General features: G+C 43.6%; 1 protein-coding gene across 1 annotated transcript in view; it reads right to left on the reverse strand.

Moving 5' to 3' along the window:
* Positions 1-723: 723 nt before the first annotated feature.
* The window catches only part of F13A1 (coagulation factor XIII A chain), a 64,156-nt gene continuing 53,393 nt past the window's right edge, over positions 724-11,486 (reverse strand). The window contains exons 14-16 of the mRNA XM_035895893.1: positions 10,022-10,178; positions 6,956-7,092; positions 724-3,052 (exon numbers count right to left, since the gene is read on the reverse strand). Of these exons, the coding sequence (XP_035751786.1) occupies positions 2,908-3,052; positions 6,956-7,092; positions 10,022-10,178 (439 nt within the window). The 3' untranslated portion in view covers positions 724-2,907. The remainder of the gene's footprint in view (positions 3,053-6,955; positions 7,093-10,021; positions 10,179-11,486) is intronic.

Genomic DNA, 11,486 nt, shown 5'->3' on the forward strand with positions numbered 1-11,486 from the left:
GCTGGAGAGTTTGAACTCAAACTCTTTTCAGATTCAAAGATCCTTCAGATCTGGGGTTTCCAATCTGACCTTATTATTGATTGATATTACAGCACTCACTGCTTCTTCAGTCAGATTTACCCATGATTCACACGAGAGCCCATCCACGGGGTGATGAGCAGCTGAAAACCTAGAGGCCATCCTCGTTTTTGTCCTTAGGTTTTTGTGAGCAATTCTGTACAGAGCGAGTGGGCTGGTGGTGCCAGGGGCTGTTGAAGTCCCTGAACTTCTCTTTACTTCAGTATACCCCTCTGTAACCTATCAATAAAAATTCTTCCTGTCTCCTGGTGAACATTGTTCCTCTTAATGACTGTTAGTAAAATGCCTTGAAATATTTAGTTGAGAGAAACACACTTTAGAAGTGGGATGTAGGTAAGGTTGCATTAGGAGCATACCAGCCACTTAATGGATCTGACATGTTAAAGCAGTTTCCAGGGGAATCTGGGAATTCTCTTTGCTGGCATTGCAATGTGCTCTGGAAATTGTCACCTTCTCCAGTGCATTAGGTAGTCAGTTGTTAAAACAGAAAGAAAACTGAAGGTAAATAGTTAGACTGAGCCTGTAAATGGTTGGTTGGTTGGTTGGTTTTTTAAATAAAGATAGGGCTTTCTCCTTAGCACGAAAAAAGGTACCTTTATTAGCATGGCTTAGAGGCAAATTTTTTAACTTTTACAATTAAGATGTAGCAAGTGGTGTCTATAGTGATACTACATAGAGGTGATTGATCAAAATACAGAACACAAGCGCAATCAGACATGCTTTATTTCAAATTCTTATTACACTGTGGTTATAAAAAGTCTGGAATAGAAAGCAGGTTTATATGCAAGAGCAAAAAATGGATAATTTTGTTAGATGATGTAGGCTCTGGTATGACTGCTTAATTACTTAACAGAGATTGTAACCTTGCATTTACGACACCCTGTTCAGTCCCTCATACCCCAGAGGACTTATTTGGGAGACTTTGACATTGCAGAGTTTCTATGTGGTCACATCAGCTGCACAAAATGAGCGTGTGCCCATGCCTGAAGTGGAAGCCCCCAAAAGTCTGGTGTTTCTGGGTCTGGAAGCACTCACTGAGTGTATGGGGTGGCATGCAACTTTGCTTTGTTCCGCATCTTTTTGTCAAAGAGCAGCCTGCATTTCTCCTCTCCCAGGACTTGCTTATTTCAAACAGCGGGTCACAGGTTTTGCAGGAGGCAGTGCGTGGCAAGAAGAGGAGCAGAAGACAAGTCATCTCCCTTGCTTTCTCACTAATGGGACCACAAAATGACACAGCCATACAGAGCACAATAAAGCCCCAGCATTTATTGAGCATGAGGCTCCTTTTAATGTCTTTGGAAGCTCAGTTAGTTCACTCATGCTGTCAGTATGGGACATGCTCTTAGACACTGTGGCCAGTGAAGAGAAGCTGCCGCAGCCTGTGGCACGTGCATCTTTGCCTTCAAAAAGATCCTGAGAAGAACCTCAGGGGAGATATAAAATGAAGACACACACACACACGTACCCCTGCTACCCTAGAACAACAAGGTATGTGGCTTAGGATGGAGCAGTACCTTGCATGGAAGACTAATGGAAACCACAGATTCAGAGCAGCTTCTGGGCCAGAAGGTCCTATGGGGAGGAGCGATGCTTTGGGAGGCCCCACTGCACCTCGCAGAGGAATATGCTGCGAGAAAGGCAGAGAGCAGACCCAGCTTCTGAGTTTCTGACTCTCAGGATACATCTTTATTCCTTTTCCAGCTGAGCTTCTGCCCCTGTATATTCCTGGGGTTGCTCATGTAACAGTACTTCATTCTGCTGTAGCCATGATTCCCGGGAACTTTCAGGCATGGCTTAGTCTAAACTCATCCCCAGGTGTTTAATCTGAACTCACCCTCAGCTCCAGGGCAGGATATTTGCTAGGCTTGTGGGGCTGGCAGGAGAAGACCCTCAGGCTGCCACCTCCGCTCCTCTCTCCTTCACCCCACTTATCAGCTGGCAGAGCCTGGGCAGCTTTGGGGCAGTGAACCCCCCGACACACACACACGTGCGTGGGAAATGGGTGACAGGGTGGGTTCAGGAGAAGAAAAGCCGGAAAAGGCTGAAGAGAGAACACACCATGCACAAGAGATGTGACCAGTAAACGCAAGTTTGGTGTGATCAGCTCTGAGCAGGGGCATGAAAAACTCTGGATTTTTTGTCAGGCAAGGAGAAGAACGGCCTATCAATAGCATACTGGGAGGGATGAGGGCATGAAATATAGAAGTCTGTATGTGTGGGTGCCTGCATGCATGAAAGAGTAGGAGAAAAAGCATGGGGAAGCAGCAAGAGGAAACAAGGAGCTGTGAATATTCTGGAGAGAACACATCGTGAGACATGCTTCCAGGAAAGCAAGCTCTCCATGAACTGGAAAATGATAACACTGTAAGATAAAGCAGTCCCTTTAGCTAGAAATACCTGTTTTTATTGCAGCCTGAATGATTTACCATAGGGTTGTGTAATTCAGTCTAAGAATTTATAACACTGGGTTCTTTTTTTTTCCTTTTCAGTGAAATATCAGGCCTTAATTAAAACTAAAGTTCAGACTACTTTAGTGAATGGAGCTTTTCAGATTCCCTTGAAGCACTAATGCAAAAGACCGTAAATACAAGTGAACGATAGGAATAATAGGGCCTAGAATTGCCTTTAATTATATGTATTTAATTTCAGATCATTCACTATCCAGGTGCTTTTTCATGTTCTCCCTGATCTTACCGATTAGTTGTCTTTATCAAATTTTGTTCAGCACAAGGATGACCAAAATAACAATAAGCACATTTCTACACCCCACTCCCCGCAATGTGATATTTTGAAATTTAGGTAAAGGAGAGATGAAGGCAGCATCTTGGTTCATGGTTTCTGAATCTGGACGTTCAGCTCACCATACACATGCCTCAAAGCATCACAATTCAGGCTTGCAATCAGCTTTCGTAACCCTGGTCGTTTTGGGATGCATTTTACTTCCCAGGTCAAGGTAGAGTTCTTTGGGATTTGACTGTAGGGAGAAAGGAAAGTAACAGTATTGTGATCAGTCAGCTGGCGCTCTCAACCTGCCCCACAACTGGAGAAAGTGAAGGTGGATGGTAGAACATGTTTCAGGTTTTCTATTTTTCACTCGTTCTCATAAGTGTCCTATAAATTATTCCCTCCATCTTCTATTCCTCTCAGAACTGACTCTGCCAAAGCCTTTTCTAGCCTTTCCTCCAGGCTAATTTTAAACTTCCAAAATGAATCCATTTTCTTCTGCCTCCTGTCACTTCCTCTCACAATCACTTTCAGAATTATCTTCTTTATAGCTAACATACTTTTTTTTTCTACTCTATAATGCCGTTTTACCTGTTTGTAGCCTGTTGGTGATTCCTTAAATGGTTAAATAAGTCCTTGTTGTGAAGTGTCCAGGGTATTCCCCTGCAAACCCAATGCAGCGCTGCTGAGATGCCGAGCCCCTCCGCCAGCTCCTACCCTGAACCACCCTGCCGCGGCTGTAACATCAGCAGATCTCCTCACTGGCCACATCAGATGGCTTCTTCATGTCCATACAAATAAGTCAAAGTGTTCTTGGGAGTCCTGCTCTTAGCAGTTACTCTTTTACATTACGTATGGCTCTTGATAACTCATACTACAAAGCAACTGTATTCTGTGCTGCTTTTGATTTTAAATTTTTGCTACAATTAAGATGCACGGAGAGCCTTAGGTATTGGGTTTCTGTGTTTTCTTGGTGCTTTCACCATGTTCTGTGTGCAGATTTTGAAGGCTGATATTGACTGATTGATTATGTTTGGGGGATGTCAGGATACAGCTACTCCAAAGGAACCAATGGAGAAGGTAGTGTAGTGGGGAGCTATTTATAAAAATGGGTGTTCTTTCCCTCAGCATTAAGTAAAAGGATTATGAATTTAGCCAGTGTTCTCATCTCGCATGTCTATGGTATTCTGCAAACAACTGAACAAAGTGAAGGTAAAGCAAGCCTAAACTTTAGTCACTGTTTCAAATTCTTATCTGGTGGGATTTGGCTCTCAGATGTCACGTCCTATGCCAGGGTCAGAACAGAAAAGACAGCCCAGGCTTAGCACAGGTTGCCAAAATGAAAGAAACCTTAATTAGCTCTAAATGAGCTAGCCTGGGATCCTCCCACCTGAATATTTGTTTCAGTGCAAGTCTGCCCCTGCTAAAATGAGAGGTATTCTAGCTCCGTAGGGGTTAGCTTAGGTATCTCTACATGGCACTGCATTGCATTTTGCATATACAGTCACAGGTACCCTGGGGCATGTACCCAGTTTTAGAAAAGAAAAAGCAGAGGAAGATCATATTTTTGGTGTGAGCATGTGCAGACCGCTTCCAGCAAGTGTTTTCCTTCTTTTTATCTTTGTTCTTAATGAGAGATGTTCTGTTCCCCTCAACTGGCTTGCCTGCTCCACCAAATACCCACTAAAATGGTAGCATAATAAAGCAATGACTTCAATTGCTGCACAAGGTTAAATACCTTTTTAAATTTAGAGTTTATGGGAATGATCTGCAAGGGACTATCTGTATGGAAAGCGAAAAAGATATTACACAAGTCTGCTGTGCAGCAAGGTTCAGTCTACTTTCTTGAGCACTTTGCGGGCCAGATTCTCTAAGGATGAAGGCTTCCAGACCATATCTTCACAGGGCTCCAGTAAGGGAGGGTAGCACTACCATCTCTGATTTATAGTTCTATCATCTCTGCATATATATATATATATTTATATATATAAGTGTGTGCAGGAAGACAAGAGCTCTCTACTGTCCTACTTCTAAACCAACTTGCTTCTTTTTACAAACGCTAATACTAGCTGAGATTTGACATGCAGGAACACCCAAAGTGACTTACCTGCTAGTGTGAATGCATGCTTGGCTAAAATCCTTTTAACACTATCCATCACTGCCTGGTTAATTCTCATTTGTCATGCAAGGACTATGCCCCATGTAGGAATTGCTGCTGCCAAAGGCTTTTCCATAAGTCATGTTCCTCATCTTTCTGAGGCTAATAGCTAAGTATCTATCTATCTATCTATCTAGTCTTATGAATGGTCAAGACTGAAGCCCTCAAAGCACTTCATTCCCAGAATAATGTTGTATCAGCTGGAATGCACATACCTGTTTTGTGGAGTCATCCAAGTGATACAGAAAAGCTACCTTAGAAATACAGAGAGGTCAAAAGTCTCATTCCCATGAAGAACTGCAGACGCCACATCCCATCTGCAACAGTCCCTGATGGACAGGGAAGCAGTGGAAGGGTGGGGAAAGCCTAGAATACATTTAATTCCCTTTGCAAATGGAGTAAAGCCACCCTAATCTGATTTTCCTGGGAGAGAATTCAGTGATGAATGGTTCTGCATAATATGCTGAGCCATCACCACACCAGAGCCATTTATCACTCTGAATGCATGGAGGCAAATGTGATTATTATTTAAATAAACTACAACTGCCCCTTGCTCTGTCCTCTGCGTGTATAACCCAAAGTCTTCATTCATCTCAGAGAAGTTAAATCTTAAAATGACTAAGCGGATCCGTTTCCATTTTAAATGATGCCAAGGGCACTACTGAAAAGGGGAAAACATGGTGACCTGAAGGAAAATGACGTCTGTTCTGTGAGTCATTTTTCTCTCTAGCTCCCGTGCCTTTGATGCACCCGAAAACTTCTGCATCCTTGAAGGCAAGAGCAGCCCACGGCAGCTTTTGGATCCAGAAGGATGCAAAACAACAGGGGTGGCTGGCGCGGCTGGGCAGCAGCAAGGGCTATTGCTGCAACTTGTGTAACTCGTGTGGACCGTGCTGAGTCATGTTCAGCAGCATCTGTGACATACCGCATCCACAAAGCAAGCACAGTATGATGCCCTTTCGCAGTCATTTTTCTACCCATCTCCACTCTGGAGACTGGTTTTGATCTTTTTATCCCTGGCCCAGGTGCAGGCAGGCTCAGCCCTCCCCTACTGGCTGCAGATAATGCTGACAATTTATGCAGCTGCTGAAGAACAGGCAATTTTTCAAACTCCTTTTGCACACACCTGGGGACCATCAGCTCAGGTAATGATAGATAACATTGCTTTGGCTGCCCAAGACTAAGCAATGGCTGCAAAATTTTCCAAGGATCTCAGTTATATATCCTGGAACTGGCTACTGCTGAGCTTATAACGCTGAACTCAAATGGACAGAGGGCTTAGGAAACACCTTGCGTAGCGTACAGGTAGCATGAGGTGCAGCTCTGAGAATAATGAAGGTGGCTTTCCTTTTGCTCAGGCTTGGGAGCACCCCACATTGGGAATGCGCCTTTGTGCCAGGGCAGCCCCGTGCCAGTGGTGCTAACCGGGGGGGAGCTGCGTGCTCGCACACACGCTGCAGCCATCCCCCCGGGCTCCGCTGCAGCTGACACACATTTCCTGCCTCGGCATAAGCTTGCAAAGATCATCTGAGGTACCTGAACGCCTTGTATAATCATGATTAACATGAGTGGAGAAAAGCCCTTTTTTAAAAACAGCACAGGACTTGATTTGCGCATACTGAGCGAGTGGCAGTAAACACTTCGTGTGTAGGATAAATCTGTCTGTCTTTCTGTGATAGCGGCTTGTAGGTGCTATTGTCACGCGCTAAAAATAATGTAATACAGTGAAAAAGTAAACTCAGGCTGCATTAGCACCTACCCACCCCACTACCTCCAGCACTGGTACTGAGCAGATGAAATGCTCTCGCAGTCTCTCTGGGCAGCCTGGCTTCTGACTATTGAGACCTATAGCTCCCCTCTGTATTGGATTTTAAAGTGAGGAGAGAGTGTCTGAGTTGAATTACTCAGCACAGCATTAGTTCAGTGTCTCTTGTGAGCTTCCTCCTGTGAGCAAGCAGGGGACAAACTCCCAGCTAGTTGTGTTTCCTTCCCTACCTGAACTCTTTTTTCATCGTTGTCAGCACGCCGGGTCCCTCGAGGCGGAGCATGACGTTCTCCAGGGTTTGTTTCAGAGGATTGGTGAATTCCACAGTCAGAGACGTTTCTTTATTTGCTACCATCTCACCTCGGGTCTGCAAGACAAGTTAAGGACAATGCTCCACAAGCTGATTATAATAAAATGCCCCACGGTGAAATCTGTAGGGTTAAACACACAGTACTTGCAAGGAAGGGGGGGGCGTGGGGAATGGAGCACACAGCAAAACAGCAGGAGGCAGAGAAAGCCTAGTCAGAAGAAAACTGTTGGATGGGCCCACAGGTACCACTGCAGATTTTTCTACCCATTGCAATTTTCCCTCAAGCCACAAGGCAAGTCAAGAGGCAGGCCCTCATTTCCATAGAAAAAAACAGAAACCTGCATGCACAGTCCTGGAGCTGAGTCTCCAACTGAGAGGGCCTCTTCCCCCCGTCCCCAAAGTGTTGTGCCCCCAAAGTGTTGTGCCCCAGCTTGCCCCTGCCTTGCAAACACCTCTTGTGCTCTGAAGGGTTTTTAAACCTGCGCCTGTGCTCTACGCAGACCTGAGAGCCAATTTTCCTCCAAAACCCTTACCTAGCAAAAACGCAATACATTTTGCACTGGAAAATATTAAACTGTGAGGCTAATGAACAGTGATTGCGTTGGCTTCCACTTGTATTACAGTACACAGCTGAAGGGTTCTGTCTATCCCTTCAGATCAGAGCTGGTAGTACAGCTGCCTGGAAAACACCTCCAAATGAACATGGTTTTAAACAAAGACTACATGCATGGGGATTTTGGTTTGGGTTTTTTTTTTCCCCCTAGAAACAGAACATTTCTCACAGAATATAAAAGGCTCAGGCAAGGGTTTTCAATTTACGGCTAGGAGATCCCAGCTGGCCCATAGACTACTTTAAAGGTCCTTGAGAAAGGTAACTAAGAAAAACAAGTATCTTCTCAATACCTTTAAAGTGCTGTGCTAGGGTCTGCAGCCCTACTGCAAATGTTTAAGGAGTATGACAGCTGCAAAAAGCTGGAACGACTCTGGTCTAAGGGATTATTCTGCACCAAATACTGATATATTGACTAGAGTAAAGAGTCAGATACTCGCAGCTAAGCTCTCAACAGCATTTGGCCACCTGACTTTGCAAAAAGACATCAGTGGCATTTTCAGAAGTCCTAGCCCCATCAAAGTCTTATGTCCTCCTTATTTCAGTTGTCTATTTAAGATCACTGTTACACGGGGGGGATTCAAAATCAAATTGAGCTCCCACACATGCAACTAAGACCATGATACGTATTTGCTGAGCTTATTTGTGTAACCTTGTCTCATGCTAAATTAGAATAAGGTGTAATTTCCTACACTGTTAACTATGACAATCTCCTTAGACCAACAGAGAAAGATCAAAGGTATATCTGAAGACAAGAAGGGAAAGATATTTTTTCATTCTTCTCCCTTACTCTCACATTAAGAACTCCAGTCTGCCAGTCAATTCAATGAAGAAATCTGACAAGAAATCTAGAGAGGTAAGCTTCTGCAAATTTCTTAAAAAAATAAAGCAAGGTTGCCTATGTAAATACATAGGTATATACATATGCGTGCACACACTCTCTCTCTTAAAAAAAATCCAGCTATTAAAATTTCAGGTTATTTTTACACATCACAAAGAAACAGAGAAGAGACAAACTCAGTTTTTCTAGAAGACATGGTTATTGGACAACAACCTGTCTCATACACTAAACGTCCTTTCTTCATAACAGCAGGGAGGATAAACTATTTTGAAGCTGAAATTTGGGATCCTGTATAAGATGTTCTGTTTAAGTATTGAATTGAAAGAACTCTCTACTTTCAAAATTTGGTTATTGAAGACAGGTATTCGAAGTAGATTTCATCTGTCTTGTTTACCTCCTCTCTAGAATGCTCAGTAAACCAAAAAAACTTTTATTTGAAAATACCAATAATCTGATCAGGTTGCAGTGACATTTCTGCAGACCATGAAATATTTTGCAAACTTCACTGTAGTTTTGATCTACATTTTTTAAAAAGCTTTTTCTGCAGAAGGCTGCTGTTTCAGGTTACTACATACATTATTATATGGAAACATGAACATTGGTTCAAATAAATATACAGGGGGTAAAAAGTCTATAAACTTAGATTTCTTTCAGGGTCTTGAATTTGAGAGAGCTGCATTCATGTTTATGTAATGCTTCCTGAACAGGTGTTTTGATTTATTTTTTTTTTTTTTTAGCATTAGGAAAAAAGCAGACCCAAATGACATCATTCAAAGCAGATGAAGGCTCAGCGCTTTTGAAAATGAGGCAATCTATTTGGATGCCCAGTTATGAATTCAGAACTCTAAATCTCAGCCCTGCCTTCGCCATACAACATAGGGTCCTTGTCCTACCACAAACATTATACTTCTACATTTTCATAGGTACCGTGCCACCGTCTGCAGAAATGCTTGTACTTTTGGGGAAGTGCACTGACAGAACATTCACAGAGCGGCAGCAAAGCACTGAAATCCTGAAAGCATCATCCCAAACGGGTGCTGCCACCCAAGCTTGGAGGAACTTGCCATAACGCCCGTAGGAGCTTTCCAAGCAAATTCACCTCAACAGTGATGTCCTTCATTCTTCAGCAAGAGGCCTCTGTGCTGTGTTGCTTTAAATATAACAGACTGCTGAAGTAGCTAACGACTTGAGTGACTTGAGTGAGTAACCTCTCCTATCCTTTGAGTTTCTGCAGCTTTCTCAGATCTTTTCCCTTCCTTCCTCCACTGAGATCACTTCAGCTCTCTACTACCGGTGATGTTGTCAGCCTCAGTCTTGACTGTAGGGATACTCAGTACAGTATCTAACACACCTATACACCCTTTCACACTCCAGCCAGGTGCTGCTTTATAAAGTCCATGTTAGACTGAAGGTCTGACATACATACACACACACACGTACACCCTCCCCATCCCAGAAGTCAAGGTGACAGCCTTGTAGAGAACAGCCCACATGCAGCATGGTGGTCGCTCCCCATCACCCCAGACCTGAGCTACCTTGATCCTCAGGGTGGGTATTTCCAGGACTGTCGCCTTCTGCATGGCCAGAATCTTCCCCGTTTCACTGATCCGTGCAGTCACAAAGAAATGAAAGGAGGCCTGGTCCAGCAGCTCACTCATGTACTCGCTCGATTTGATCGCAACATCAAAACTTCTGGCTGAGGAGAGAAACAGGAAAGAAAAAAGACGTCTGAAGCCATCTAATGGTTAGTTGCTCCTCCCATTGTGGCCAGTGCCAATTACACGAGTGCCTTGGAAACAAGGTGGCCCACCACCAAAGAATGACTTTTAATTTATTTTTCCCAAACTACCTTCATTTCTTTACCTTACCTTTCCCCCTCTTGTCTTGCCCTCTTTCCTTTTAGGCTGTGAGCTCCCTAGGGCAAGGGCTGGGTTTGTGCAAAGCCTCTGCCCAGTGCCTGTCACCATGGTCCCAGGTCACCATTGAAGGTTTCTAGACACTAACACAAAATAAGTGAGAAGCAAGACTGGTAATAAATAGCTACTGGGCACCAAGATCCAAATCAGCTTTTGAGTGTCTCTCCTGTAAATGTTTGCTCTTTCACTTTATCCCTGTGTTTTCTCTGTCACCAGGGATGTCACAAGAGCGGCCACTGGGGGTTGTGAGCCCATGCAGGCTACCTGGGAGACCATCTGCTCTCCAGGACATGTCTGGATACCTGCCTTTGTCCTACACTGGACTTGCCTGCAAAATTTAGCAAGAACGTCCTCCTGTCACCAGCATGCCCCCCGGAGAGCTTTCACATGCTCCCTGATGATAATTATTGGAAGGAACAAGTCCCCCTAAGCTAGGTGGTTGAGATGCAGGGAATTGTTAATTTTAGCCATATTGAACTGCAATTCCCAGGCCAACAATAGTGTAAGAATGTGATGCAGAGAAGCAGACTTGCTAATTAAGTGACCGGGCAGAATATACAGATCTGGAGCTCTTGCCTCTATAAACATTCATTATAACCCTAGTAAACATATCAAGATCTTCCATCTGTTAATCATGATTATCACTGTTATCCATTATTTGTATTGTGTTTGTGGCATACACTCAACACACTGAGATAACTGAACTCGGTTGAGTAAATGACATCCGCCCCTTTTCACTCTTTTGATCCACTCACATCAAAACCAGTTCCTTGATTTGGTTTCAAAGTTATTCCCTTGGTGACCACCTGACCTGGATTTGCCAGGCCAGCCTTAAATTTACTTGATGTGTTCCCCCTCCCTCCCTCCCTCCCTGTATCTCTTGTAAAAGGATTTCTCGTAATGCACTGAACTGTAAATTATAAATCAGGCAAGGTATTTCTCATCTCTGTAAAGTAAGTAAATAAATAAATAAATTAGTTACAATCGAAGACACATTTACTTTACAGTGGAAGGAAAGACGAACTTTTCTGTTTAGATTTAATCACCACAGGAAAAAAAAAAAAAAAAAAAAAAAAAAACTTCC

The sequence above is a fragment of the Egretta garzetta genome, unplaced genomic scaffold (genome assembly GCF_000687185.1).
Source record: "Egretta garzetta isolate BGI_Z169 unplaced genomic scaffold, ASM68718v1 scaffold246, whole genome shotgun sequence".
In the NCBI taxonomy this organism is placed as follows: Eukaryota; Metazoa; Chordata; class Aves; order Pelecaniformes; family Ardeidae; genus Egretta; species Egretta garzetta.